General features: G+C 39.8%; 1 protein-coding gene across 2 annotated transcripts; it reads left to right on the top strand.

Annotated features, from left to right (window-relative positions):
- The first annotated feature begins 338 nt into the window (after nucleotides 1–338).
- LOC115154585 (T-box transcription factor TBX2b) lies at nucleotides 339–9,050 on the top strand. Of its 2 annotated transcripts, none has more exons than XM_029700966.1 (7): nucleotides 339–1,183; nucleotides 1,923–2,190; nucleotides 3,504–3,650; nucleotides 4,748–4,824; nucleotides 4,985–5,169; nucleotides 6,098–6,699; nucleotides 7,541–9,050. In XM_029700966.1, the coding sequence occupies exons 1-7, from the start codon at nucleotides 822–824 to the stop codon at nucleotides 7,973–7,975; spliced, it is 2,076 nt and encodes a 691-aa protein (XP_029556826.1). In that variant the 5' UTR covers nucleotides 339–821; the 3' UTR covers nucleotides 7,976–9,050. The 2 variants fall into 2 exon arrangements, with proteins under 2 accessions (XP_029556826.1, XP_029556827.1); XM_029700967.1 differs by having other exon boundaries at nucleotides 346–1,183; nucleotides 4,997–5,169.
- The last annotated feature ends 1,552 nt before the right edge of the window (nucleotides 9,051–10,602 follow it).

Raw genomic sequence — 10,602 nt, 5'->3', positions numbered from 1 at the left:
GCCATGTTTTCAAATCAGGTTTTACTGACCGAATAATTTCAACACAGTCGAGATTTGAGATAGTATGTATAGGCTATAGGCTAGTCCCCCCCGCGGTGTGAAAGCTTCACGAAACGACTAAGCAGTCGGAGGATCCGTCCTCTTCACCGGCCGTGCAGCAAAAGCCAGCCCTGGTGCTCGATTCGTAGTTTGGGGGAGGGATTTCCAGATCTTTACTATGTCATTGGTTAATATTTTATTCTGTTGACATGTTTTCTTACTGCTAATGCTTCCGACACCTTTTAGCCCCCACCCTCCCTTACGGATCTTGGCCGAAGCTGTCAAAACCACGCCTATAGAGCTCCACAATTGGTCCGGAAAGCGTAAAATCGGCAATCAAGTGGGCTTGGTTCATTAGTGTCGGGATCCAGGGAGGAGAGACATGTTAGACAGTCACAATACCACGGTGGTTAGAGCAAGACCTCTCAATTCGAACTCCCTATCCGAGTAAAGAGTGATTTTCTTTTTCCGAAAGTTACTTGGGTGAATAAGCGAAGCCCAGCTCTACTCTCGAGGTGTCGATGCCGTCTCTTCGACGGATATTATCACGGTGCTGTGTGGGAACCGAGCATCAGGAGTAGCAGTACACTCATTTCTTCCCTCGGTCTGTTAGAGACGTCTGGGACGCATTCGCTCTTGGTTGAGCTCGCGAAACTACTTTTATATTTCTGCTCGATTTACGAAGACATCTGTCTTTTGGATACACACACCGATAGGCTACGTCTACTGAGGGTGGACATAAATAGCGTATAATCATTCTATATCAATTTTTGAATGCACTGATGAGAGATCCAGTTTACACAGGGACTGCCATGGCTTATCACCCTTTCCACGCTCACCGGCCGACCGACTTTCCTATGTCAGCCTTCCTTGCAGCTGCACAGCCTTCCTTTTTCCCTGGACTGACGTTGTCTCACGGCGCTCTCACCAAACCTCTATCAGGCCATGCTTTATCTGGAGCCGCGGAAGCGGGACTCCACGCGGCGTTGGGTCATCACCATCAAGCGGCTCACCTCCGCTCCCTCAAGAGCTTGGAGCCGGAGGAAGAGGTGGAGGACGACCCAAAAGTCAACCTGGAGGCCAAGGATTTGTGGGACCAATTTCACAAAATAGGAACCGAGATGGTTATTACGAAATCAGGAAGGTAAAGACATGCTTCCGTTTATTTAGGCTACTGTTATGCGTGCATATTATAGGCAATGTTATGTGCACTGCTGAGTAAGTTTATTTTATTAGGAAATGGTTATAAATTAATCACTCATAGTGATAGTCATACTTGATCAAGTAATAGTAATCCAGAAGGCGGTGTCGCTGGTGCTGCCGAAGGATTTCAAATATTTATGAGAGATTTGTAGGTTCCTAGGCTACTGCATTAGTAGCCAACTATTGTCTTCAAAAACACAGATCTATATTTACATTGCACCCCTAATTAACGAAATGGGACTGTTTATGAAAGTCTGGCTATTGAGTGATTTTGGATAAGCATAGGCTACTGTTCACACATTATAGGGATAGGCCTAACACGAGAATAACCAACTAATGAACAAATTCAATCAAACAAACAATGCATGCATGTGTCGAAACAAGGGTGTTTGAAGATGAAAAGAGTAAGTGGTGTGGTTAGGCTATATATGCGAACTTTTGTGCTGAATTCCAAGGCGTGCCCGTAGACATTTTCGTGTAGCCAACACCCCCTCGGTTTAGTCAGGACTTTAGATAACCTATATTTTCTTCTCAAAGAAACAATTAGAAATATCATATGTTTACAGTTAGGTACAATCAAGGTGCATAAAATCCAAATATTATTATTTTTCGAATGCCATGATTTTATGCCAGATGATTGACAGGCCCCGTGTGTTCACTCTTGTTTTACTCTATTGCAGGAGGATGTTTCCCCCATTCAAAGTTCGTGTCAATGGGCTTGATAAGAAAGCCAAGTATATCCTTCTTATGGATATAGTCTCTGCTGACGACTGCCGCTACAAGTTCCACAACTCGCGTTGGATGGTAGCTGGGAAAGCCGACCCGGAGATGCCCAAACGAATGTACATCCATCCGGACAGCCCTGCCACAGGGGAGCAGTGGATGGCGAAGCCTGTTGCATTTCATAAACTCAAGTTGACTAATAATATCTCCGACAAGCATGGATTTGTACGTCATTTCTTGATTTAATTTGATGATGCTTCGATTAAAGATGAATTTGCCTTTTGTGTAAAACTATCCCGGGCTATTGACAAGGGTTCAATGCCGATGTTGCGGATGTTCCTGCTATTTTGTAGACGCACATAAAGGATTTTGGATTATATGTAGGGCCTAGACCTAATGTAATTATGGTACATATTATTATGACGTCAATAGTAGGCCTAGAATAATCTATATTTGTAATGTTTTTGGTGGCTATAACATCAGTTGATAAATGATTTAACATGTATTGATAACCAACGACAATGCAAAATGATGCATTAGAATATCACAACAACATTGACAGAACAACAGTAACCCACCATGCATCTCCAAAATAGTTTTAAGGCTAAACAACAGTGGATCAGATTTGATTTATTGTCTTTAAAAATATTTAATTCGTGGTATATTTTGGTGCGGAGCACAGTGACAAAGTTTGCAGTTAAGTCAAGTAGCTAGAACCAGGTCAAAGACATAGGGCAGACTTGATCTCTCTTGAATTGATTATGGTAGTGTTTCCTTTCAGTGTAATTTGGATAAAAAGATTGCAAGTGGGGCGCTTTGAAATGGTAGCAGATACTCACCCAATACTTACATGCAAAAGCAATAACATAAACAGTAATTCAGTTATTGTTGCCTGCTCTTTCCGTTTTTTTGCATGTCTCATGCAGGTTATGACAAATCAAAGTAGGCAGGCAAAGTGTTACAATAGCTGTTGATTTCATAACCATGTTTTAGCCTACATAACCTACGCATTTATGAAGTCTTTGAAACATTTTCAAAGATGTTGCAAATCCTTCATAGGTTAATATTAATTGACAATAGTGCAGTAGAACCTTTGACAAAAGGTTTTATAAATGTATAATCCCACGAAACGGGTTTATATAGGCCTATACATGTAATAAGGCTAACGATAAGGCATAACCAGAATCGTTAGTTCCACATTAGAACGTGGATGTTAGGGGCTGTGCCCAATGCAAAACATTGGGTCAGTCTGCATTGTCAGCGTAAACGCTCGAAATAGTATACCAACTTTTGTAGTAGGCCTACATTTGTTATATTTCACTGTAGAGGAAATCATCGGCCTATAGAAATTAATAATGCCTTATTAACACAGTGTGTGTTTCGGTTGAATGCTTAAGTTCCCTGCAATAACACAAGAAATACAAGTGCCAACAAATCAACGAAATCATCATTGTTATTGTCATCATCATCTCAGTTCAAACCAAAACGTGTATCAGCATGATCACCTGAACATATTTTCTGTTTCTTTGCATTCTCAGACGATCCTGAATTCGATGCATAAATACCAGCCCAGATTTCATATCGTGAGGGCCAACGACATTCTGAAGCTCCCTTACAGCACCTTCCGGACATATGTTTTTCCAGAGACAGATTTTATAGCTGTCACTGCATATCAGAATGACAAGGTAAGCTTTACCAGAAAATACTATGCGAAACGCCTATTTTAAATGTTAGAGTATTGAATATTGACTGCTGGATGTGTAAACACAGTTGTGTATTCACTGTTGTGTATTCAAAATCAGGCCTGTTCTATTTATGTTTGAGGTTTTATTAAACTTATGGTGTGTGTGTGTGTGTGTGTGTGTGTGTGTGTGTGTGTGTGTGTGTGTGTGTGTGTGTGTGTGTGTGTGTGTGTGTGTGTGTGTGTGTGTGTGTGTGTGTGTGTGTGTGTGTGTGTGTGTGTGTGTGTGTAACACACACACACACATATATGCTGATAGTTGCACCTGAGGTGTCAGTTAACTTTCATGTGGAATGTTTTAGTCTCAATAACTTCTTTTATATGCCTAATGTTGGCTATAGCAAGCCCTCCCTGTTGATGTTAATTGGAGTACATGTTGAAGGCCTAGTGGGCTTGTTGGTATCATTAAATGTATGGTACAGAGTCACAATCGATTAGAAGGCACTTATCCTCACTATGTCCTTGGGCTACTGCATGGAGACTCCAACACAGTTCTGAACAATCAAAGCATGCAATCCACTAACGCAAAGCATGAACACACACAGCTTCTAAAAACTCAAAAGGACAGACGGAAATGAATACATGAACGAATAGTATTGTTCCTAAATTAACAAGGCCGTGAATGTGTGCAATTAAAGTTTAAAAAGTAGCTTTCAATAAAAAGTAGCGTTCAGTCTCTGAGAAAATGACATCAGAGTATGCTAATCGAAATGTTGGGTATAGTACTTTCCTTTAAGAAGAATAATGAATAATTGATAAGCTTTAGTAATTACACTTCATCAGATGCTTGTCTTGCCTCTAGAGCGCACGAGATAACAAGCACAGCAGTCCCCAGCACCATAACATTGCTATTGTTACAAATATTATTCCATCAATAATGCTTATTGATTAATCGGTTTGCTTATCAATGGCATCAGTATTATTATTATTATTATTATTATTAGTGGTAGGCCAATAATAGTACATTTTAAATACATTTCAGTCTTTTCAGGATCTCATTGATCTCATTGTTGATGCCGTGCACTCTCGTTTTCTCTACAGATCACACAACTCAAAATTGACCACAACCCATTTGCTAAAGGGTTCAGAGACACGGGAAATGGTCGACGGGAAAAGAGGTATATTATTTTATTCGATATTGAATTAAAAAAGAATAACCTGAAAATATGACCATAAATTGAAAATAATTGTCCCATTGGGATAAACAACAATAATTTGCAGACCGAACATTATTGTGTAGTGATTTGATCAAAATACAGATGCATTAACTAATCTCAGTCCGGTCTGCAGGAAGCAGTTAACCCTTCCATCGCTGAGCATGTATGAGGACCGGGACCTTAAAGGGGACAGGGACTGTGCCGACTCAGATGACTCCTCCTTTGAACAAACCACCGGAGGGGACTCGGTTCATTCTCCACTGGGACATGTAACTAGTCCACTGAGGTTCAACCGAACCAGTCGAGGTAAGACTGCTCATAAAGCATTGTTTACGTTACTTTTCGTGTCCACCAAATTGGTCATTTTGAAGATGCCAGTAATTAAGAATTGATAAACACAAATGGGTACAAACCTGAAGGTTGTTATTATGTGTCATTAGCCTGAGGATAATTGGGTGGTTTACAATTGGATAAGAGAGAAAAATCATATTTGTAAGAGAAAAGAAAACGCGAGAAAGTGGATAAATCTGTACTTGCTATGTGCTCAGTTGTGACATTGGTTTAGAGTTAAGTAGAAGGTATAAACGTGTGGTACAACATCAAATAATATTGAATAAATTAAAAGGAGAAACAATAGCAGACACGATTATTTATTTATCCACAGTATACTATTTTACGTATCCATATCTCTGTAGAACATGAAAGCGAGGCTTCATGCATCAGTGTAACTTGATCCAAGGCGCCATCTACTGACAGCTCCATAAACATTCAGCTTCTTGATTACTGTAGTATGCTTTTCAGATCATTATTCGACAGTTATGCATTCGATTATCAACCAAGCACTAAACAATGGCCTATAGTTCAACTGCGGAAGCTTTATAGAACGACTTTAAAACAAAATGTATGCCAATCTTACCAGCGAACCAAACGTTTTTACGAGCAGAAGGGAAGTGGTTAGGAAATTAATGTTAACACTAAATCACGACTCCTTCCTTCAAATAATATATAAAGTAATGCCACGCATGTGCTGGTTGTGATATTAAATGGTTTTAGCATACTGGAAGCTATACATAGTCTAGTCCTACACATCATAGCCTCTAGTTAGTTTTGCTTTACTTGTGCTATAGGCTATCCAAAGCCTTTAAGTTAGACTTGAGAGTTTTTAAAAACATTATATTATATTGTATCATAAAATGTCGATATTTTAATGGAAGTTTGACATAATGTTTTACAGACGACAAGAACTGCACTGATAGCGATCAGGAGCTTGACCCACAGGAGGAGCGCTCCATCGCAGCCAGCAGCCCCGGGCCGGAACCAACCTCTCCTCTCAGCCCTAAAGGCGACAACAGAGTGAGGGATAGGATTCTTCTGGAAAAAAAGAGCGACTACCTGGATTCAAGGAAAGAGAGCGACTCTGTGTTCAGTATTCGAAATCTTGAAAAGGACAAGTTAGATCATAAGCACCGCAAAGAGACGGAACCTACAAAGAACGACACGGATAGTGGGGGCATCAGTGGGGTGAAAGATGGGTTTTCTCCTCTGATGGTACAGACGGAGAGCCCATCACACTTTAGCGCGAGTCACCTGCAGAGTCTGGCCTTTTCTGGTTTGCACAGTCAACAGTTCTTTAACCCTTTGAATACGGGACAAATGTTGTTCCACCCTGGACAGTTTGCGATGGCACCAGGGGCATTCTCCACCATGGGTATGGGGCATCTGTTGACATCTGTTTCTGGAGCGAATGGCCTGGAAAACGGAAGCCTCTCCTCTCAAAGCGCGGGCTGTCATAATCACTTCCCGTTCCACCTGTCACAGCACATGCTAGCATCTCAGGTAAAAAGTGAACTTCTACTCTAACTAATTTCAACAGACAAGCATGCATGACAGCACCAATGCATGCAGGCCTAATAATAATAATGTCTTCCCAACAATGAATTACACCACAATAGATATAGCTGAGGAACACTTTATATTTCTATGAGTTTTCCTGCACAAACTTCTGCAATTGAAGCATCTTTTTAGCATCACTTTCAATTGCATTCATAATAAATAAATTCAGTATATTTAATGTAGATGTATGACTTTATGGAGAATGAATAAAGCCGCCTATATTGGGTTATTCCAAACAAAATTGGGACTTTGTGGATGACTTTTTTGATTTTATTGAGAACATAATAATATATATTTTTTAAATTATGCATAGATATAGGCCTACTTTTGTAATAGTAGTATATTATATTATTTTATTAGCCTGTAGGCTACAGTTATCGATGAAGCAGATGAGAGACAAAAATGTAACTCTAAAAGGTTTTCAGGGTAAATGTTCAACAAAAACCATCCGTGCATATCGAAGAAGAATGACAGGCCTGGAATTCTGTCTTTATAGCATTTGTGCTTCGTGGGTGTCAGTTGTTGATGTGTGCAAGGGTCCCTGGTTCGAGCCCAGGTTGGGGCGAAGAGAGGGACGGAACAATAAGCGCGGAAATCGATTTTTTATAACGTTGAATTGGCCATTAAGAAAATGTGTGTCTTTTCGCACGAATTAAGCCACACCAAAACTCACAAAAACCCACGAAATTTGCTGTAATGAATTATGTGCATATATGCACGAATTGATTGTGAGACTGAGTTGCATTTGTGCATGTATAATAACGCCATCATTTTTTGAACACAGGGAATTTCGATGCCACCTTTTGGAGGACTGTTCCCGTATCCATACACCTACATGGCAGCTGCGGCTGCTGCGGCCTCGGCCCTCCCCGCCTGCACGGCAGCCTCCACATTGGGCAGAAACCCTTTCCTCACCACCTCCCGACCACGGCTGCGGTTCAACCCTTATCAGATGCCCACATCTATTCCTTCAAGCACAAACCTGCTCACCACAGGGCTGCCGGGCAGCATCAACGCACCATCCGACCTGTCCAAATCAGGCAGCAGAGAAACAAGTCCTGTATCTGAGCACCACAGCCACAAAGCGAGCAGCCAGAGGACGGCGTCCCCCAAAACATCTAAGAAGGATTCCACTAACGAACTGCAAAATATACAGAGGCTGGTCAGAGGACTGGAACAACCCAGAGAAATGTCTCCTGCCATTGACGCTCCAAAGTGACCAAAACCACCTGTTCATTCAAGGTATATTTGACATGATTCTGTCGGGCTATATACACAGTTGTGCTGAGAGTGAGATGGGTGGCTATGGGCTGACGAGGTGAATTCATCAAATGACACACTATTGGTGATATAGATTCATTTTTTACGTCAGTGTAGGCTACTGCATGTGTCTGGAGAGCATCTCGGCCCCTGAAGGAGGAACGGAGGATGAACAGAGGATGTTGGGGCGGTCCGCTAGGCTATTGATAAGAATAAAGCTACACCCCAAAAATACATTACAATAGATTTCAAAAGGGATGGAAAGAAGACAGTTAAACTGGTTTCTGAAGCTGTTTTGGAAAGACGGTTGTAACTCACAACATGAAACATTAATCTGATTTAATTATTTATGTTTCCAAGAAAAGCAATTCTGTAAATATACTGTAAGGATAAAATAATACGCAACTTGTTATTAATTTATTCAAATCTGTACATTGGCGTGTATATACTACTTAGATTTCAACTTGTTGCATTTATAATTTCCCCTTTTACATGGAAATACATTTTACATGAACACTATTTACCGTTTGTTGTTAACCGAATGAGTTTCAAATGTTTGTGATGCATTGCTGTTTATCCTGCCAGTGAGATGAAATACGAAGGAAATGCGTGCCACCTGCATACTCTTTCCGGACCATGCTATCCGGGATCCTTGGGACGTCCCTACCCCATTGAAGTTGAATTTTAAAATGGTTAAGGTAAGGATTAAGGTTAGGGTCAGGGTAAGGGTAAGGGTTAAGGTTAAGGTTAAGGTAAGGGTATGGGTTAAGGTTAAGGCTAGGGTTAGTGTTAGGTTTAGGGACGTCCCAAGGATTTCGGATGCTGTTGATGAAACATTGTTTTGCGATACAATGCGCAGCACTGTGCATTTGGCAGGGAAAACTCAGGTTTCTTTTTCTCCAGCACTGAAGACTACCTCGTCAGAGGTAGCTCAATTGGTATCTTTTGTGCTGGTTTATTCGGGTAAATTAATATGCATTAATATGCTTTTGTTGAGCTCCTCACACTTTAAATAAAAATGAATGTGTCGTTCAGGTGATGTTTTGTATCAGTTACTTCATTGTCTTCGTTTATTGATAAGCTTGCCTTGTGAAGTACATGTTTGGGAATTAGATTATTTAAAGGCTTGATAAAAAGAAAAACGTAATGCCTTACAGGCTTTATTCCTTGATAATAAGAGCAAATATTTGTATTGCAACAGTTTCTGCATGTTCAATAGTGTTGGCACCTATAGCTTTAACATCAAAGCAAACTTTTGAGAAACTATGGAGTTTAGGTGGGTTATAACAGGCCTAAGAGTGCAATTAGTTCGTTTAAACAATATTTTTACTTTTTGGAAGAATTCAAAATATATGTATATTTTATTCTTTCAAACCAGGTCCTTCCTTTAATGCCAATATGTCCCTGTATGTTTAACAGTAGGTTCAAACCAAGCCTGGGTTTCAGTTGTTTTGACATGACAAGTTTGACCAAAATCAAAGTTGTAATTACTCTAAAGAAAAAGTACAACTTTTAATATTGTGTCTTTAATACTGTGATGGGTGTATCGAATCAATAACACATCTTAAAATGTATCATAATATTCAATATGACCTACCAATAACATTTTCAGGAACATTTTGTTGAAACCCAACATTGCAAAAAATAAATTGTGTTCTGCCCCCTGCCGTTGTTGATTAAATAGTACACCCTCAGCATCAAAAGAACGGAGGTCTTCACAAATGTATGACTAAATACTGAAATCCAATAGCTCTTAAAAACGAGTATATCATAGGCCTATGTGTCCAGCCTGGTCTCGTCTACACCTGAGTCCAGATTGATCTGTCAGTACATTTTTTATTTTTTATATCTCACTCCGGATGGTCCCAGCCATAGCCTAAATAAACATTTTAATTCTAGCCTAGCTCAATGTTAGCTTACACTACAAAAACATTATTGGAAACGAAATGTTATCACAAAATCACATAAATAATAAAATGTACATAATTGTTCTAGATTTTTTATTATTCCCTCACCTTAATTTCGAAATATTTTTTATCAAACCTAGTGCATAATTGTTTATTTAAGTTTTTGAGTTTCTGCCTTTTGCATTGTATTATTGGGTCCATATCTGTAATTGTTTATACATACCCTATTAGCTGTATAGTGAACATATTAGTTAGGCTGTCCAGTTATTTTAAAAGTATTCTATACTTCTATTACACACAAACAACATATTTAGTCGTTCCTATTTCCAGAGTTAAAACTGTAGCCTACAAATTAGAAGTCAATGTCGTTCAATATATTGGAAATTGATATTCAAAGGTGATGTTTATGTTCAAATAGGCTTAACGTTGCAACGCACCACTTTCTTTTTTATCTGTAGCCTAAGACATAAAAAAAGAAAATAGGTTGCAAGCATGTTGACGAATGTGATAATAATCATATACTGTCATAAGCCTGATCTTAAAACGGTGTGTGTGACAGAGAGAGAGAGAGAGTTGACGGAAATGGCACCGTCTAGTGAAGGGGTTAAGCGTCGCGGCAGGGAGTTTCGCGGGGACTGGGACTTTGGAATCCTTGCAACCCAGCAGCAGACAGTCCTTT

This window comes from Salmo trutta, chromosome 19, assembly GCF_901001165.1.
Source record: "Salmo trutta chromosome 19, fSalTru1.1, whole genome shotgun sequence".
NCBI lineage: Eukaryota > Metazoa > Chordata > Actinopteri > Salmoniformes > Salmonidae > Salmo > Salmo trutta.
Note: the sequence above shows the minus strand (reverse complement) of the source record. Positions and strands in the feature narration are given on the sequence as shown.